This window comes from Myiozetetes cayanensis, unplaced genomic scaffold, assembly GCF_022539395.1.
Source record: "Myiozetetes cayanensis isolate MyiCay16 unplaced genomic scaffold, myiCay2020 scf81, whole genome shotgun sequence".
NCBI classification, from domain to species: Eukaryota; Metazoa; Chordata; class Aves; order Passeriformes; family Tyrannidae; genus Myiozetetes; species Myiozetetes cayanensis.
The window spans coordinates 132,337-153,170 of NW_026088086.1; the positions used below are offsets into that span (position 1 = coordinate 132,337).

The window sequence follows — 20,834 nt, forward strand, 5'->3', positions numbered from 1 at the left end:
ATGGAAGAGCAACCAGGCTGGTGAAGGGACCTGAGTACAAGTCCTATGAGGAGAGGTTGAGGGAGCTGGTGTTGTTTAGTCTGAAGGAGGCTCAGGGGTGACCTCATCACTCTATACAACTACCTGAGAGGAGCCTGTAGCCAGGTGGGGGTCGGTCTCTTCTCCCAGGCAATCAGAAGTAGGACAAGAGGGCATGGACTTAAGCTCTGCCAGGGGAGGTTTAGGTTGGATATTAGAGAGAAGTTCTTTACAGAGAGAGTGATCAGGCATTGGAATGGGCTGCCCAGGGAGGTGGTGGATTCACTCTCCCTGGAGGTTTCTAAGATGAGGTTGGATGTGGCACTGAGTGCCATGATCTAGTAATCACAGTGGGGTTGGATCAAGGGTTGGACTTGATGATCTTGGAGGTCTCCTCCAACCCAGTTAATTCTATGATTCTATGATTCTATGATTCCTCAGATGGTAAAATTGACCAAGAGATAGATAACAGGTTAGCAAAGCATACAGAGCTTTCGGTAAACTCCATAAAAGAGTTTGGTGTAATAAACACATGGAAAAAAGTACAAGGATTAGTGTTTAGAGCCATTGTTTTGTGTACTCTTTTGTATGGGTCTGAATCATGGGTCATTTACCACTTGCAACTCTTAGAATGCTTCCATCAGCACTGCCTAAGCATCCACTGGACTGTGACTAATGCATCTGTTCTTGAACAGGCAGCGGTTACGAGTATTGAGGCTATGTTGCTGAGAACACAGCTGCGTTGGGCAGGGCATGTCTCCAGGATGCAGGACTACTGCCTCCCTAAGATTGTGCTCTTTGGCGAACTTGCCACTGGCTGCCGCAAGAGAGGAGCCCCGAAGAGGAGATACAAGGACTCCCTGAAACAATCTCTCAGCCTTGGCCATATTGATCATCATCATTGGTCTATTCTGGCCTCCAATCGGGACACATGGAGGCACACTATTTATAATGTTGCTGCTTCTTTTGAGAACATGTGTAGAATCCTTCTTGAGGAGAAAAGAGAAGGCAGAAAGAACTGTGTCTTGCCGATACCACCTAAGGAGACTTTCCGCTGTGCCTTTTGCAACCAGACTTGTCTATCTCCCATTGACCTTTTTAGCCATCAACCCGCTTGCAGCAAGCGTGGGTAGAGTCCTTCTCAAATCTTCATTCGTGAAGTCTAGCCATAACTGGAATACTATGATGAGGTTGCCCTTGAGACTTCCTTTCTCCAGGAACAGAAGATCTATCTACTTCAGTCTTTCCTCATAGGGCAGGTTCTCCATCCCTTTGATCATATTTGTGGTCCTCCTTCAGACCCTCTCCAGTCTGTGTGTGTCTTTCTTGAATTGTGGAGACCAAAACTGGACAGAGTACTTCAAGTGTGCCCTGAGAAGGGCTGAGTGGGATGATGTCTATGTGTGGTAGTAATGCTCCTGTGGATGCAAGCGCAGGATCTCATTTGCCTTTGTTGCTGTAGTGGTGTGTTACTGACTCATGTTCCGATTGTTGTCTACCAGCACCCCCAGGTCTTTTTGAGCAATGCTGCTTGCTACCCAGACACACAGATCCTAATCTATACTGGGCTCTTTCATCATGTCATCACAGGTACAGGAATTTCCACATCTTTTAAATTTTAAACTGGAAATCTCTCTTCCCATACCACTTGAGTGGATGGAACTCAAGGCAAGGACTGGAGGAACAAAGTCCCTCCCACTGAAAGAGAATGACAGAAGCATAGAATGGCTTATGTTGGAAGGGACCTTAAAGATCATCTAGTACCAACACCCCTGCCATGGGCAGGGACACCTTCCACTAGACCAGGCTGCTAAAAGCCCCATCCAACCTGACTTTGAACACTTCTAAGGATAGGGTATCCTCAACTTCTATGGGCAACCTGTTCCAGTGCCTCACCACTCTCACAGTAAATAATTTCTTCCTAACATCTAATCTCTTTTTCAGTTTAAAACCATTCCTCCTTGTCCTATTACTACATACCCTTGTAAAAAGTCCATCTTTCTTGTAGGCTCCCTTCAGGTACTGAAAGGCCACAATTAGGTCACACCAAAACCTTCTCCAGGTTGAACAACTCCAATTCTCTCAGTCTTTCCTCATAGGAGAGGTGTTCCATGTCTCTAATCATCTTGGTGGCCCTCCTTTGGACTCGCTCCAACAGGTCCATGTCCTTCCTGTGCTGGGGACCTCAGGACTGGATGCAGGACTCCAGGTGGTGTCTCACCAGAGCGGAGTAGAGGGGAAGAATCCCCTCCCTTAACCTGCTAGCCATGCTTCTTTTGATGCAGCCCAGGACACAGTTGTCTTTCTGGGCTGCAAGTGCACACAGCTGGCTCATGTCCAGCCTTTCATCCACCAGCACCCCCAAGTCCTTCTCTGCAAGGTTGCTCTTGGTCTGTTCATCCCCCAGCCTGTATTGATACCAGGGGTTGCCCCAACTTGGTTGCAGCACCTCACACTTGGCCTTGTTAAATCTCATGAGGTTCTCATGGGCCCACTTCTCAAGCTTGTCCAGGTCCCTCTGGATGGCATCCCATCCTTCAGGTGTGTCAACCGCACCACTCAGCTCAGTGTCATCTGCAAACTTGCTGAGGGTGCACTCTATACCTTTATCTACATCATTAGTGAAGATATTAAATAACCCTGGTCCCAATACAGACTCCTGAGGGACACCACTTGTCACTGATGTCCATCAGGACTCTGAGCTATTGACCACTGTCCTCTGGATGTGACCATTCAACTAATTCCTTATGCACACAACAGTCCACTCATTGACTCTCTCTCTCTCCAATTTAGAGAGAAGGATGTTGTGGGGGACTGTGTCAAAGGCTTTACAGAAGTCCAGATAAATTACATCTGTAGCCTTTCCCTTGTCCACTGATGTAGTCACTCCATCATAGAAGGCCCCTAGGTTGGTCAGGCAGGACTTGCCCTTGATGAACCCATGTTGGCTGTCTTAAATCACTTCCCTGTCCTCCATGTGCCTTAGAAGATCTTTTAAGAAAGAAAAATCTCTTTTACTAAGTGTGTTCAAACGTTCATCCTGTTTGCTTCTCATACTGAGTGCATTCATGTACAAGCATTTCATCTATGCTTCTGATCCCTAAATCTAAATCTAAATATTCCCTCTTTCAGTTTAAAACCATTGCCCCTTGTCCTGTCAATACAGGCCCTGGTAAAAAGTCACTCTCTGTCCCCTTTATATATTGAAAGGTTGCAATAAGGTCTCCCCCAGAGCCTTCTCTTCTCCTGGCTGAACAACACCAACTCTCATAGCCTTTCCTCCTATGAGAGGTGTTCCAGCCCTCTGGTAATCTTCATGGCCCTCCTCTGGACTTTCTCTAACAGAACCGGATGCTGTACTCCAGGTGGAGTGTCACGAGAGTGAATTTACCTCCCTTAACTTGCTAGCCATGCTTCCTTTTATGTAGCCCAGGATGCGATTGTTTTTCTGGGCTGCAAGAACACATTGCCAGCTCATAGCTCATGGCAATCCAGCCAAGTCCTTATCCATCTAACTGTCCATCCATCAAACTCATATCTCTCCAATTTAGTGTCCAGAATGTTTTGGTGGACCATATCAAAGGCCTTACAGTAGTCCAGGTAGATGATATCCGTAGCACTCCCTTTGTCCACTGATGCAGTCATTCCATTGTAGAAGACCACTAAATTAGTCAGGCACAATTTGCCTTTAGTGAAGCCATGTTGGCTGTGCTAATCTCCTCCCTGTCATTCATATGTCTTAATATATGTTCCAGGAGGATCTGTCCCATTATCTTACTGGGCATGGAGGTGAGGTCAACTGGTTCGTAGTTCCCAGGGTCCTCCTTTTTATGGATGCAATGTTTCCCTTTTACCAGTCATCAGGGATGTGGTCTGACTGCCATGACTTCTCAAATGTAATGGAGAATGGCTTAGCAACCACATCAGCAAATTCCCTCAGAACCCTGGCATGCATCTTGTGTGGTCCCATGGACTAATGTATGTATGCTCAAGTTACTTAGGTGGTCATAAACCTGATCTTCTCCTATGATGGGAGGGACTGCATTCCCCCTATCTTGGATACAGACCTTGATATTCATGCTGTGGGAAGAAAGATTGCTGGTGTCAGGGTTGTTGAAGTCCCCCAGGAGGATCAGAGCCTGTAAGTGTGATGCTTCCTGCAGTTGAAGTAAAAATGCTTAATTGACATCCTCACTTTGATCTGGCGGCCTTTAGTAAACACCAACCACAAGGTTTCCTTTGTTGGCTTTTCCCTTATTTTTTCCCATAAGCTCTCAACCCATTCAGCACTGGTTCTCAAAGATAGCTCTCTCCAGTCAATCCATTTTTTTACATAGAGGGCAACCCTTCCATGCCTTCTTCCTTGCCTGTGCTTTCTGAACAGTTAATAGCCATTGATTGCAGCGTTCCAGTCATGTGATTCACCCCACCAAGTCTCAGTGATAGCAATGAAATCATAGCTTTCCAGGTGCACAGTGACTTCCATCTTTTCCTGTTTGTTACCCATGCTGCATGCATTGCTATAGAGGCACTTCAGTGGGCCTATCAACCTTATCACCTTTTTAGAGGAACACAACCTATTTCCTTTGTGGCATTTCACAGGTGTGTCCCTGTTGGTTTCTAACACATCAGTGGTCTCTGGTTCTTTTGTCCAGATGGCAAATGGATCCTTCAGTGTCTCTCAGTGAGGAATCTTTAAGATTCACAGAACATCCACTCTTGCTCCAAAGTATAAAACCAGTGCAGATATTCTACCCACTTTGAGCTGGGCAGGGGGAGTGGGTGGTGTGCACTAGACAATCTGTGGAGCTTTCTTGCTATATGTATATAGCTATATGTATATTGCTATATTTCTGTTTGCCCCAAGTAGTCTGCTTCCAACTTCTGTGTACTTCTTTTTTGTGACTGATTTCAGTTTGGAACTCCATTTGCTTGGGTGGTGCTGGCTGTTCCCCAGCCAGTTCAAACCAGGGGAAGCCAACGCCAGTAGCAGTCATGGCAGTAGCAGCAGCAGCAGCAGTATTTGCTGTGTTCTGAGAAGAGCGTGAGGCTTGTGAGGTCCTGGAGGGTGTCTGAGGAGCTTTCTGGGCCCCAACACCCTTGGGCTCTGTGTATGTAGGGACTGGCCAGTAGGCGACAGGTCTTGTAAGAGGGATAGGAAAGAGCTGAGTGGTCCTCACTGTCGTTGCAGCCAGTTCAAACCAAAGGAATACACATGTAACTGGCCCCTAGGAAGTGCCAGTGACCAGGGTGTGGTGCTGTAGGGAACAGTGTCTGAGAGGAATGGCGCAGCAGATTGTTCGTCAATTTGAGCAGAAGGGTGCATGAGAAGGGCGGCACATCCTACTAGTTGTTGGGCTGCTGCCTGCTCTGCTCACACAGTCTTATGTTGCAACCTCAATGAGGCTGAGAAAGAAAGAAAGAAAGAAAGAAAGAAAGAAAGAAAGAAAGAAAGAAAAGAAAAGAAAAGAAGAAAAAAAAAAGAAAGAGGAACACCAGTCCTGGTTCCAGCATCAGTCCAGCTGAGGAAATGTCAGTCCTGGTTTCAGTCTTGATCCAGCTGCGTTGGTCTGGCTGATGAGATGTCCTGGGGGCACTGCCCAGGTTTGGGTGGGAGTAACTTTTAATGGACAGGTTTCTCCACCCTGAAGACAGGTTTCTCACTTTCCATGCAAATTATTTGTCATGTGCAGTCTGTTCTTTCAGGCCTTCTGGAAATGGGTTGGAAGGCTTTGGGGGTCTTTGGTGGTCTTGATCTCCCCATACAGTCCATGCCCACTTCTTGGCCTCATTCCTGTGCTTGGGCTGCACTGTGTTGTGCTTATCTCCAGGAACTACAACAAGGATGTTTGTCCCAGAAAAATGCTGCCCTATCTCTGTGTGGCCCCTCTTCTCCAGTCAAATCTTGTTCTTTCTTATGTCATGTTAATACAAACAGTCCTTGGTTGGCTCCACAGTCAGACGGTGACCAGTGTTTGAGACATACACATTAGGTCCTTATCTTCTGGGAATCGAGAGCTCAAAGGGTCTCACTTTGGACCGCTGTTTATAGGGTCACAAGAGAGTGGGCTTCAGAGTAGTAATTCATTCATAGCAATTCATTAATAGTAATTTTTCATCCTGGCTGCAATTTGAGTCAGTAACTTTCTTTGAAGGTGCAATAACAAAAACATGATTCCACTTGGGTTGTTATTCAGGAGAGAAAAATAAGTTTCCAAGGCTGTTTGTTAAAAAATAGGAACTTGCTAGACACCTGTTAGTTCCTGGGAAAAGACAGTGTTTCTGATAAGCTGGAGAAGGGCTTAGTCCAAGTGCAGTTTGTCAAGGCCGAGGCCTAATGAGCATTCCTCAGATCATAGTGTGACTTGGGGGGGCATGCACCACCACAATCCACCCAGTGACTAAAGTCAACTTCTATCAGCCTCTACAAGGGAGAACAAAAAACAGAGTACTATGTGAGGTCCTGCAAGAATAAATACTAGGACCCCATAACACTGACCTCCAAGGACTACCAGACAAAGAGCTGCAGTAGCGAAAAGACAGCACCTTGGAGAAGGAGATACCATGGTGATTGGTAACCCATGGAAACAGGATATTGCTTTACTCCCCTTCCTTGTATGTACCAACCAGCAAAAGATATAAAGTCTTGGCAGTGGACAAAACCAATGAGCAAGATCCAGAGGGAAAAACTGCACCAGCAACACATACTAAAAGATGCAAAAGCAAGGGGCGAGTGCTAAGAGTGGGTGAGAGGCACCAAGGCACATGCATCAACTGGCCTGATATATAGTCAGGGGAACTTTGCTACTTGCCAGGAGCCAAGATCCAGGATGTCACAGAGAGACTGCCACAACTGGTAAAAACCACAGACTACCATCTCCTGCTTCTTTTCCATGTGGATACCAATGACATGATAAAGCATAACCTGGGCAAAATCAAGCAGGACTTGAGAGCACTAGTGGTCCAAGTGAAAGGGACAGGTGTCCAAGTGATCTTTTCCTCTATCTTGCGAGTCAGGGATAGGGGTGCGGTCAAAAGTCAATGCATCATGCAGATCAATACCTGTTTTCGTGGATGGTGTTGTCCTCAGGGCTTTGGTTTCTATGGTCACAGGACACTCTTCAATGAATACAACCTATTGGGAAGAGATGGAATCTACTGATATAGAAGAAGCAGGAGAATCTTCTCCAGTATGTTGACTGACTTAGTAAATTGTGCTTTAAACTAATAAATTTGGGGGGATGGGGTCCACAGCTCTGACACCTGTATATCCATGAGCAACAGGGTGGATGAGCACACCTACCAAAGGCAAGAACCCCAAATCCAGTCATCTCAAGTGCATGTATATGTAGTCTGGTCAACAAACAGGAGGAACTAGAGCTCCATACCCAATCTGACAGTTATGATGTCATAGGAGTCAAAGAAGCATGGGGGGAAACTCACATAACTGGAAGACCACAATGGATGGCTACAAATTCTTTTGGAAAGACAGGAAGGGAAGAAGAGAAGGTGGAGTTGCACTTTACGTAAAACAGAAATTTGAATTTATAGAGGTAAGATATGGAGACCACAAAAGTTCTACCATTGAACACCTTTGGATCAAGATTGGAGTGATCATCACCAAGGAGTATCTTATGGGAGGCATCTGTTACTGACCTTCCAAGCAGGATGATAAGGTTGAGGAAACCTTACTTTGGTTGCTCAAAGAATTCTCAGGTCAACAGAGTCTGGTCCTCATGGGTGGCTTCAATTACCCAGACATTTGTTGTGAAAATAACACAGCAGTGCACAAGTTGTCCATCAGGTTCCTGAAATGCATTGAGAACTGCTTCCTGCTACAGATGCTGGACATGCTGACTAGGAACAGTGCATTGCTGCATTTACTGCTCACAAACCAAGAAGACTTATTTGACAACATAACTTACCAATGGTAGCCCAGCAATCACAGCACTGTAGAGTTTAAGATCCTTCCAAGCACAACTGAAGAACAGTAGTAGGACAAAAACCCTGGATTTTAGAAGAGTCAACTTGAAGATGCTCAGAGCCCAGGTGTGAGGCATTCAGTGGAAAGCATCCATGGAGAGAAAAGGAGTTTGGGAGTGTTGGGAGTTATTGAAGAACAGTCTCCTGGAAGCACAAGAACATTCCATCCCCTACAAAGGGAAAGGAAGGCAGAACAAGAGACCACTCTGACTTAACAATGACCTTATGAGTGTCCTTAAAAGCAAAAAAGAAGCATACTGGCTATGGAAAGGCAGCCAAATAGCCATTGAGAACTATAAGAACCTTGCTAGGGCATGCAGAGATGCAGTCAGGAAGGCTAAGGCTCAGCTAGAACTGTAAATGAACAGAGAAAAAGAAGAAAGGATTCTTCAGGTATGTCAGCCAGAAAAGGAAGGTCAAAGAAGGTGTACCCCCCCCCCCCATAAACAAGACTGGCAGATAGGTAACAACAGACAAGGAGAAGGCTGAGGTACTCAACAAATTTTTTTCTGCAGTCTTCAATGGTAACCTCTCTCCCACACATCTTGAGTGGATAGACTGCAAGACAGGGACCAGGGGAGCAAAGTCCGTCTTATTGATCATGTTTGTAACCACTTGAAGAAACTGAATATACATGAGTCTATTGGGACTTGATGAGATGAATCACAGAGTCCTAAGGGAATTGGCTAATGTAGTTGTCAAGCCATTCTCAATGATATTTGAAAAGATAAGGATGTCAGGTGAAGTAGCAGGTGACTGGAAATAGGGAAACATTGCACCCATTTTGAAAAAGGAGGACCCTGGGAACTACAGACCTGTCAACCTCATCTCTGTGCCTGGGAAGATCATGAAACAGATCCTTCTAGAAGCTATGCTAAGGCACATGGAGGACAGGGAGGTGATTTGGGGCGGCCAACATAGAATCATAGAATCATATGGGTTGGAAAGGACCTCTGAGATCATCAAGTCCAACCCTTGGGTTCATCAAGGGCAAGTCCTGCCTGACTAACCCAGTGGCCTTCTATGATGGAGTGGCTACATCAGTGGACAAGGGAATGGCTACAGATGTCATTTATCTGGACTTCTGTAAAGCCTTTGACACAGTCCCCCACAACATCCAGAGGGTTCAACAGTTCTATGTTCACATGGAATAAGGAGTGATGTCACTCAGGGGTCCATATTTGGGCCAGTGTTATTTAATATCTTTACTAATGACATAGACAGTGGGACTGAGTGCTGCCTCAGCAAGTTTGCAGACAACACCAAGCTGAGTCGTGCAGTTGACACTCTGGAGGGAAGGGATGCTATCAGGAGCAATCTTGACAGGCTAGAGAGGTGAGCCTGTGCAAACCTCATGAATTTCAATAAGGTCATATGCAGGGTCCTGTACCTGTATGGGAGTATCCCATGCAAACATACAGGCTGCATGGAGAATGGATCAAGAGCAGCCCTGCAGAGAAGGACTTGGGGGTGTTGACTGACAAGAAGATGAACATGACCGAGCAGTCATAGAATCATAGAATCATAGAATCATTAAGGTTGGAAAAGACCTCCAAGATCAAGGCCAACCTTTGACCTAATACCACCATACCTCCTAAACTATATTGGAAAGTGCCATGTCCACTCTTTTTTTGAACACTTCCAAGGATGGTGACTCCACCGTTTCTCTGGGGAGTCTGTTCCAATACTTAACCACTCTTTTTTCCAGTAAAGAAATTTTTCTTAATATCCAACCTGAACCTCCCCTGGCACATCTTGAGGACGTTTCCCCTTGTCCTCTTTCTAGTTGTCTGGGAGAAGAGGTCAAGCCCCACCTCACCACAACCTCCTTTAAGGTAGTTGTAGAGAGCAATAAGGTCTCCCCTCAGACTCCTTTTCTCCAGACTAAACAACCCCAGTTCCCTCAACCACTCCTCATAAGACTTGTGCTTTAGACCCTTCACGAGCTTTCTTGCCCTTCTTTGGACATGCTCCAACATTTCAGTGTCCTTCTTGTAGTGAAGGGCCCAAAACTGAACACAGTGTTTGAGGTGTGGCCTCACCAGTGGTGAGTACAGGGACACAATCACTTCCCTAGTCCTGCTGGTCACACTATTTCTGATTGTCATGGTTTTACTGGTTCTTGGAAACTAGGCAGTAATTTTTCCCTTCTCTCTGCCCACTGCATGCAGGGATATTAAGTGGGCACTTAAGGAGCACAAAAGAAGCTGCCTTATGGTTAATGGCCTCAGAATCTCCTCTCCTGGGAAACGGGGATAGGAGTTCAGGCTTGCTGCTGAGGGTGGAAAAGGTGGGGTTTTGTTCTCAGCCTGGTTACCAACTGTAGATTCAGCTTGGATTTTTTGCATCAGAGAGGAACTGTATCAGTAGTTCTTTTTTTTTTTTCTTTTTCCCTTCCCTGTTCCCATTTGTTTCTTCCTTAGTAGTGGTTCTTGTGCACATCAAAGAGAGAAGGAAAACTATACCGCATGATTCGACCAGCAGAACAGAGTGAGGTTTTTTTCCCACTGGGGAGGACTTTTTTTGTTGTTTCTCTCCCTCTCTCCTCTTTCCCAGTGTGTATGGGGGGGAGGAAAACCCATTTTCGGTTTTCTCCAACACAGCCCCGAGGGTGTTACCCCCACGTGGCAACGACCAGTGATTCCAGAGCGCCCCCTGCCGACCAGCATAACAAACTGCAGGCTCTGGGAGTCCAGTAATCCAAAGGCGCCCCCTATTGACTATGGTTAGAATTGCACCAAAGGGTGCAAACGGAACTGTTTACCTTTTTTTTTCCTTTGTTTGTTTATTGGTTTGTTTTGAAGGGGATTATTTGTGGGTATAGGAGTATTATTTGGTTGTTTTACTTGTTTTCTTTTGTTGTTTCTGCCAATACACATATATCTTTAAATAAAGGGCTGTTATTTTTCCTTTTTTCCATTATTTTTTTTTCCTCTCAATCAGAGCCTCTTAATTTCGGATTTACAATTGCTTAGAGGGAGGAGTTTGTGTCTTCCTCATAACTCATCCTCAGCAAACCACCTGTGTCTCATTTTAAACTGAGACACTGATACAAACCAGGATGCCATTTGCCTCCTTTTCCATCTGGGTACACTGACAGCTCATGTTCAGCTGGCTATCGATCAACACCTCCAGGTCCTTTTCTACCAGGCAGCTTTCCAGCCACTCTTCCTCAAACCTGTAGCATTGCATGGGGTTGTTGTGACCCAAGTGTAGGACCTGGCACTTGGCCTTGTTGAACCTCATACAGTTTGCCTCAGGCCATAAATCTAGCATGTCCAGATCCCTCTGTAGGGGTGATCTGCTCCAAAACCTTACACCATTGAGGGAGGCAGATCTGGGGAGGTCCTGGGGGCAGATGATTCTCTGACTGGATGTATTAGTGCTTTAAAATTGTAGAACCCCTGTACACTCGAGTACATTTATGTATCTGCTCCACCATAAAATGCTGTATTAAAAGAACTGTTTTCTACCTTATCTATATGTAGTGGGATTCTGTTGATAGGTTTTGGTAGCAGGTGGGGGAGCTACAGGGGTGGTTTCTATTAGAAGATGCTAGATGCTTCCCCTGTCCTGTGGAGCCAATGCCAACCGGCTCCAGGACGGACTTCCTGCTACTGGCCAAGGCCGAGCCAATTAGGAGTAATAGTAACGTCTCTGTGATAACATATTTAAGAACAGACGATTTTTGCACAGAAGAAATTCCAACCAGGAAAGAGTGGAGTGAGAACATAGAAATAACAACGTAGACACCAAGGTTAATGAAGAAGGAGGGGGAAAAGGTGCTCTAGGCGCAAGAGCTGTGGCCCCTGCAGCCCATGGTGCAGACCATGGTGAAGCAGGCTGTCCCCCTGCAGCCCATGGAGGACCATCAGGGTGCAGAGACCCACCTGCAGCCCATGGAGAAGCCCATGCTGGAGCAGGTGGATACATGAAGGAGGCTGTGACCCTGTGGGAGGCCCAAGGATGGGGCAATGTCCTGCCGGAGACCTGTGGCCCGTGGAGAGGGAAATCCACATTGGAGCAGGATCTTCCCAGGTAGGACTTGTGGCCCCTGTGGGGGACCCACACCAGTACAGCTCATTTGTGAAGGACTGCACCCCATGGAGGAGTGACCCATGGGACAGCAGTTAGGGAAGAACTGCTGCCCGAGGGATGGACTCATGCTGGAGAGGTCCATCAAGGACTGTATCCTGTGGGAGGGACCTCTGAGCAGTGGCAGAAACAACAACTGACTGTAACCCACATTCCCATCCCCCTGCACCTCTGGGGGGGAAAAAGAAGAACATGGAAGGAAGGAGGGCTAGGTGTTTTTAAGGCTGTTTTATTTCTCACTCTTTGGCTCTTATCCTGTTAGTAATAAATATAAGTACTATCCCCAGTTTGAGTCTGTTTTGCCTGTGAAGGTAATCAGTAAGTGACCTCTCCCAGCTCTTATCTCTACTCATGAATCCTTTACTGGTTTTTCTCTCTCTCCTCTGTCCAGTTGCAGAGGGAGAGTGATAGAGTGGCTTTAGTGGGTACCTGGTATCTGGCTGGGTTCAACCCCCTACACTATACTAATATTGTCCAGAAAGCATTTTCTATTTAAGGCAAAGATGCTGGCAAGGAAGTTGGGGGTGCATGGGAGGCTGGGAGGAGACACAACCAGGAGAGGTGACCCAAACTGACCAAAGGCATGTTTAATATCATATGACAGCATGCTCAGTATATAAAGTGAGGGGAAGAAGACGGAAGGGAGGGTTGTTTGCAGTTAAGGCCTTTGTCTTCCCAAGTAACCATTACACGTGTTGGGGCCCTGCTCTCCTGGAAATAACTGAACACCGTGGGAAGCAGTGAATGAATTCTTTGTTTTGCTTTGTTTATGTGTGTGGCTTTTACTTTCTCTATTAAACTGCCTTTATCTCAACCCATGAGTTTTCTAGATTTCACCCTTCTGATTCTCTCCCCGATCCTGCTGGTGGGGGACTGAGAAAGTAGCTGTGTGAGGCTTAGTTGCTGGCTTGGGTTAAACCACAACAATCTTGAATACACAGTGCATTTAGACACATTGATAAGATCACTCCTGAGCCTTCTCTTTTCCAGACTAAACAATCCTAAACAATCCAGGAAGTGTGGACTAGATGAGTAGACAGTGAGGTGGATTGAGAACTGTCTGAATGGCAGATCCCAGAGGGTCATTATTAGCGGCACAGGGTGTAGTTGGAGACTTGTCACTAGTGGTATCCCTGAAGGTTCAATACTGGGTCCAGTATTGTTTAGTCATGGGTCCAGTGACTTGACTGAAGGGGTAGATGCCTCCTCAGAAAGTTTGCTGATGACAAAAAGCTGGGAGAAGTGGCCGATACCCCAGAGAGCTGTGCAGTCCTTTAGAAAGACCTTGACAGCTGTCATGGGTTTTAGTAGCAGAGGGGGTTATAAGGTGGCTTCTGTTAGAAGCTACTAGAAGCTTTCACTGTCCTATGAGGAGCCAATGATAGCCAGCTCCAGGATGGACTTCCTGCTACTGACCAAGGTTGAGTCAATGAAATGCGCTTCTGTGATAACATATTTAAGAACAGAGGAAGAGAAGGTTGTGTTGCAGAAGAAGTTCCAGCCTGGAGAAGAGCAGAGGAGAACATGGGATAATAAGCAGGCTACAAGGTCAGAGCAGAAGGAGGGAGGAGGAGGGGTCCGAGGGGCCTTCCTCTCCCCCTCCAGCAGGGGAAAGACTGAGAGCTGAGGCCCCTGCCACTGGTGGAAGATCATTGGGGTGTGGAGATTTCCCCACCATTTTGCAGTTCATGGAAGAGCCCATGCTGAAACTGGTGGTTACATGAAGGAGGCTGTGACACCCAGTGGGAGGCCCAAGGATGGGGCAATGTCCTGCAGGAGACCTGTGGCCTGTGGAGAGGGAAATCCACACTGGAGCAAGTTTTTCCCAGGTAGGACTTGTGGCCCCAGTGGGGGACCCACATCAGTACAACTCAGCCCACAAAGGACTGGACCGCCTTGGGGGAGTGACCCACAGGGAGAGGTCCATCAAGGACTGTCTCCTGTGGGAAGGGACCTCATGGAAGCAGGGGAAGGACTCAGCCATGACTCCCCCCGTAGCCCATAGTAAAGACTATGGTGATGTAGGTGTCCCCCTGCAAGCTATAGAGGACCATTGGGGTGCAGAGACCCCCTGCACTCCCATGGAGAAGTGACCCCCAGGACAGCGGATTGGGAAGAGCTGCTGTCCAAGAGATGGACTCATTTAACAGCGACAGAAGCAACAACTGGCTATGACCCCCTTCCCCCCCTGCCACTTTCCATCTCCCCGCACTGCTGGGGGGAAGAGGGAGAACTTGGAGAAAGCGGGGGGGAGGGGGGGAAGGTGTTTGTTTAAGACTGTTTTATTTCTCACTCTCTTAGTTTTTACCTTGTTAGTAATAAATTTAAGTTCTGTTCCCTATACTGAGTCTGTTTTGCCTCTCAGTAAATGACCTCTCCCAGCATTTATCTCTACTCAAGAATCCTCAGTTGGTTTTTTTTTTTCCTCTCCTCTGTGGAGTTGCAGAGTGGAGGAGGGAGGATAGTGAAGTGGTTTTAATAGCCCCCTGGCATCTGGCCAGGGTCAAACCACTACAACAGTTTAGAGAGATGGGCAGAGAAGAACTGAAATTCAACAAAGGCAAATGCAGGATCCTGCACCTGGGAAAGAATAACCCCAGGCATCAGTACAGGCTGGGGGCTGACCTGCTGGAAAACAGCTCTGCAGAGAAGGACCTGGGGATCCTAGTGGACAATAAGCTGACCGTGAGCCAGCAGTGGGCCCTTGTGGCCAAGAAGGCCAATGGTGTCCTGGGGTGCACATAAAGAACAGCATTGCCAGCATGTTGAGGGACGTGATTCTGCCCCTCTACTCAGCCCTACTGAGGTCACATCTGGAGCACTGTGTCCAGTTCTGGGCTCCTCAGTACAAGAGAAACGTGGAGCTCCTGGAGTGAGTCCAGTGGAGGGTGACAAAGATAACTGAGGGACTGGACTATCTCTCTTACAAGGAAAGGCTGAGGGAGCTGGGCCTGTTCAGCCTTGAGAAGAGACAACTGAGAGGGGATCTCATCAATGTCTATCAGTATCTGAAGGAAGGGTGCCAAGAAGATGAAGCCAGGCTCTTCTCAGTGGTACCAAGCAATAGGACAAGAGGCAACGGTCAGTAACTAATGCACAGGAAATTCCACCTGAATATGAGGAAGAACTTCTTTACTGTGCAGGTGGCTAAGCAGTGGAACAGATTGACCAGAGAGGGTGTGGAGTGTCCCTCACTGGAGATATTCAAGAACCATCTGGATGCAATCCTGTGCCATGTGCTCTAGGATGACCCTGCTTGAGCAGGGAGGTGGGACCAGATGACCCACTGTGGTCCCTTCCAAGCTTACCCATTCTGTGATTCTATGATCCTGAGTCACCATCCCTGGAGACATTTGCAAGACATATGGATAAGGCACTTAGGGACATGGTTTAGTGGTGAACTTAACAGTATTAGATTTATGGTTGGACTGGATGATCTTAAAAGGTCTTTTCCACCTTCAATGATCCTATGATTTTATGATTCTTTCCCAGCTCTCTCACCATCTGTTCCTGTGGGAGATGCTCTGATCCCTTCATCACTGCAATGGGTCTTTGCTAAACTCAATACAGTATTTCCATGTCTTTCTTGTACCAGGGAGACCAGAACTGGACACGACACACATGTGGCCTCACCAGTGCTGAGCAAAGAGAAAGGATTACCTCCCTCAGCCTCCTGTCAACACTGTTCCTAATGCAGCTCAGGATACTATTGGCCTCCTTTGTTGCAAGGGCACATTACTGGTGCACATTCAGCTTTTCTACCATGACCCCCATGCCCTTCTCTGCAAAGTTGCTTTCCAGCCAGTGAACCCTAGTTTGTACTGGTGCATCATGTTATTCCTACCCAGGGTCAGGACTTGGCATTTCCCTTTGGTGGACTGCATGAGGTTGCTGTCTGCCCATTTCTCCAGCCTGTTGAAGTCCTTCTGAAGGCACAACAGCCATCTAGTCTATCACACACTCCTCCCAATTCTGTACCATCTGAAAACTTGCTGAGGGTGCACTCTGTCACAATGTCCAGTTCATTAATGAAGTTGTTAAAGAGTATTGGCCTGAGGATCACCCTGGGGGACACCACTAGAGGCTGGTCTCCAGCTAAACTTTATGCTTCTGATCACAACCATCTGGGCCTGGCAGTTTAACCAGTTTTCAGTCCACTTCACTGTCCACTAACCTAACCTGTACTTTGTCAGCTTGTCTATGAGGATGTTATGTGAGACTGTCAAAAGCCTTGCTAAAGTGAAGATAAAGAGCTGGCAGGTTGGCCAAGCATAATTTTCCTTTTGTAAATCCATGGTGACTATTCCAAATCACTCTGTGTCCTTTATGTGACAGGAAATGGCTTCCAGGATTATTTTGTCCATTATCTTCACAGGAATAGAGGTGAGGCTGACCAGCCTGTATTTCCCCATATCCTCCTTCTTGCCCCTCTTGAAGATTGAAGTGTCATTTGCTTTTTTCCAGTCCTCAGGAACCTCCCCTATCCTTGGAGCTGTGCATGACTTGATGGAACATGTCCCTGAGCAACCTGATCTAATTACACTTGCTTTGAGCAGAGGGTTGGACTAGATCACCTCTGGAGGTCCCTTACAACCTAAATTTTCTATGGTAAATTATCAGCCATACTAAAATACAGCTTACTGGTGGATGAAATAGGACTACAAGTTGTGTCAGCCAGCTCCTCCTTCCATCTCCTTTTAAGGTACTATCTACAAATGAAATTGGTAGCAGTTATATCAGGAAAATCATATAGACATCATTTCCTGTATGGAGATAACTTTTCCAGGCTGTTTATCCAGTCATTTTTTTTTTTTTACTTTGTTTTGTTTTTTAAAGTTCTTTTTCCCAGACAACCATGCATTTTGGCTCTTTGTCAGATTTGTATGTCTGCCACCATACTTGCTTCTTTCCACCCACTGGTTCTTGGCTCTTGCCTTTCCAGTCACTTCCACCAGCTCTTTATCTAAGACCAGAACCCTTTCCTGCTTACTGGATCCCAGTTTCACTTTTCTTAACCAACCAACTCATGTTTTCCTTTCCTCCTCACTGACTGGGCCTAGTTGCTGTTTTCATGTGCAAATGATCTCTTGGGATGGCTTGAGGGTTGTGTTAAAATCAGGCTAGCATATGACCATAAAAGGAGAATGAAAGAATATCCATGTTAATAATCATAGAATATTTTCCATTCCCACCACAGGTTTAGTACTTGCTCCTTTCTCTGTTTTGATAGGATAACTTCCTTCAACCATATATCCTAGGCCCTGTATATGGAATGGAATAGAGTCTTTGTTAATAGATTAGATACTAGAACCCAGAGTTCGTATAATTAATAGCAAAAGAAGCAGCTGCAAGGAGGTACCCCATTTAGGGCCATCTGAAGCACATCCATTGGTCTTTGGGGCAATTAACATATAAATAGGGTAAAACAAACATAATCCTCTGCTTAATATATTTGAGCTATAAAGTCGGACAGAATGTCATGAGCTGCAATAAACCACACACTCCCAACATCACTGCCCAGTTTCAAGTCCATGATTGAAAGAGTAGAAGTACTAGAGCTTTTAAAAGAAAAACTTATAAAAATGTGGATGAAGAAATATGTTTTCTTTTGTCTCAACAGTTCAGTGTCTTTGGCTGACATTTTTCAAAAAGAAGTTAGGCTAATAAGGCATTCTACATAGATATCTTCAGTCTTTGATTACAGTTTAACAATGTTATGAGTGACTTGCAGTTTTTACAGTATCTTAAACAAGGACACATTGGTCATTCTTAATAATGTCTTAACAGATCCATTTAGAATAGAAGATTGATTAGTCATTATAAGACCAAAGAAAATGAGGGAACAAGAGAATGTGTGGGAAAAGGTTATCTGAAGAATGAATTTGGCAAAATATATCAGTGGAGAGGATGCTGCAAGTGTTAACATCAGTCTCAGAACACAATAGCGTTGTTGACTTCTTTTGTGTCAATGCCAGATTATCATCAATAAATACATATTTGCTGTAACCAAACAAGTTTTCTACATGCCTTTTGCTTCTTCCTTAACCTTATAACATATCAAAAGTTTAAGGGGATATATTTAGACGTAACTGGAAAAAGAGGAAGGGAAGGTTCTCCCTGAGCAACTTTGAAGTTAGCCCTACTCTATGTGTGTGTGTTTTACCACATAACCTCTAGAGGTCTCTTTTGACCTAAATTATTCTACAATTTTAAGTTTGCACGTGGGAGAATAGAACTTGATGGCCGAAAAGCATGTTCATCGAAGCAAGCAAAGCACAGGAAATAGAAGAGTCTAAGAGAGAAGCAAAAGGACATATTCTCCTTCATCTACCTTCCTTCCTTTGGAAAAATAATAAATATGTATATCATTGCACTTAAAATAATAAAGAAATTACATAATCATTTTCTGTAAGTAATTACTACAGCTGCCTCAGCAATTTAGGAAATTGCCAGTGGAATTTAAACTAGAAGAGTAGAGGCCCACATGAAGGTTTCTTAATAACACAGATGATCATGTTATGACAAATTTAGATCATCCTTCCTATCAGCATAACTTAAAATTTGTCCATAAACTTAAGTTTTTTCCCCTAACAACAAAATGCTGCATAAACAGCTTCACGCTATGTCCAACTGTAACAATTACCTGAATTCCTTTTAGATTAATTAATGTGAATTCAACTTGATTTCACTCAGATAATGAATTAATATGACCAAAAAAAAAAGGTTTTTTTCAAACATTTTTCTTTGCTAAATAAAACACAGTAGTCCATATGATGTCATTAAAAGACCATGCATTTAACTTCATATTTTGGTAAACATTCTAATTTAGATCAATAGCCAACTTACATAGTTCCATTTGTGTAGACTGTGTCACTTCCTTCCACATACTGAACCTGGGCTGGGTAGACATGTTGTACCTGTTGCACAGTCTGTACTTGCTGTACCTGCAAACAAGAACACCAGAAATATAGGATAGTTTACCTTATATAAAGAATGACTAATGCTTCACTGCATCTAATGGTTTCTAAACAATACTCTCTGTCATAGGACATCCCTGTTCTCACAATTACTAAATGACAGAGAATGTAATATTGTGCTGCAAGTCTGTAATATGCTAAGTGAAGTATTAACATTGGAGATGCAGACCCTTGAGAGTATGGATATTTTCAATGCCAAAGAGAGAACCATCTAAAAAGAACAAGAACTATATGCTTTACTCCAAGTGTAGGAACTATATTTAGGAAGGAAGAAAATTTTATTTGGTCATCTATATTCTGATTTTCTGTATTTTTTTTTAACTCTAATTAAACTCTATACAATACAAGCCTATAAATCACAACTTATATGTGCTGTTAAAAGGCAAACTCTGACCTGTCAGAGGAGGTCCTAAAAACTTCAGTGTAATCCTAGAAGAGTCTGGTTCTCGTGCATGTGATGCATCATTACATGTCTTCAAGGTTAACTGCTCTGGCAGACATGCTCTGAAGTGGAGGATTGCACCAGTAGAGCTTTCCAAAAACCGGCAAAACTGTGAAGCTAGATCACAGAGAGAGAGGGTACCCCAGCCCCTGACAGAGCGGGAAGTGTTAAGACCTTGATGAGTGGCAGCTCTGACTCAGTTTGGGTGGGGCCAGGAGTGAAGGCAGCCAACACCCACACGTACAAAAGACACACCCAAGGAGCATAAGTGACCAGGAGTGGGGCAAATAGGGCAGGCAAACAGGGTGTGGCTGTCATGGTTTAGGAATGGTATTCCCCAATTTAGTGTTCCCACTGAAACCATACTGCCACTTCCCCTCCCGGCTTCCAATTGGAGGCATAAAAGGCAAAGATCATGGGTTGAGATAAGACCAATTTACTGGAAACAGCAATGAGATAAGAAAACAAACAATAACAGCAACAATATTAATAAGGTATAAGAAAAAGAAACTATTTACACAAAAAGCCTCCAACGATAAACAGTCCCCCTACCAACTCAGGAGGTAAGCCCAATTGCAGCGGTGAATTGGGAAAGGGAAGGGCACCAAGACCTCGGTTTTTAGCCCATTACCTGGAGGGGATAATGCTCCCTCCCTGCCCCCCACCACGTGGTCCCCATGGAAACAACAGAGACCACAGGAGAGGAAGAGCGAGAGAGAGTTTATTGTTCATGGATAGGGATATACGTAGATTTTGAAGGGATCACAGAACAACCAATCAGGAGCTCAGGGGTCTTACAAAACCACCAATGGTAAGAAAGGGTTAACAACCAATAGACAAGGAGCTAACAAAGCCAATGAGAAAACTTTCAATTATCTCCCAGACATTCCAGAGTAGAGATAACGCTGAGAACTTGGGGAAGAAGAAGGTGAATTAGCAAAAAAACTACAAAAAGACATTTTGAAAACATGTTCACTTAAACAACATTAAAAACTTCTGGTTTCTCTTATATATATACTGCAGATCCACTGCAACACCCAATTAGTGATCATCAGTGGGTTTAGGAAAGGCAGGTTCTACCTGACCAACCTGATCTCCTTTTACGACCAGGTGACTCATCGTGTGCATGGGGGAAAAGTTAAGGATGTAGTCTGCCTGGACTTCAAAAAAATCCTTTGATACTGACTTCCATGGCATTCTCCTGGAAAAGTTGGTAGCCTACAGCTTATACTGATGTACTCTTCGCTGGGTTAAGAACTGACTGGATGGCCGGGCCCAAAGAGTGGTGAATGGTGCTGCATCCAGTTGACAGATGGTCA

The 20,834-nt window shown here is 45.2% G+C and overlaps 1 protein-coding gene across 1 annotated transcript in view; it reads right to left on the bottom strand.

The window, feature by feature from the left end:
* Positions 1-20,634, bottom strand: part of LOC126652385 (transcription factor RFX3-like) — a 109,537-nt gene extending 88,903 nt beyond the window's left edge. The window contains exons 1-2 of the mRNA XM_050339128.1: positions 20,605-20,634; positions 18,943-19,040 (exon numbers count right to left, since the gene is read on the bottom strand). Of these exons, the coding sequence (XP_050195085.1) occupies positions 18,943-19,040; positions 20,605-20,634 (128 nt within the window). The remainder of the gene's footprint in view (positions 1-18,942; positions 19,041-20,604) is intronic.
* Between the last annotated feature and the right edge of the window lie 200 nt (positions 20,635-20,834).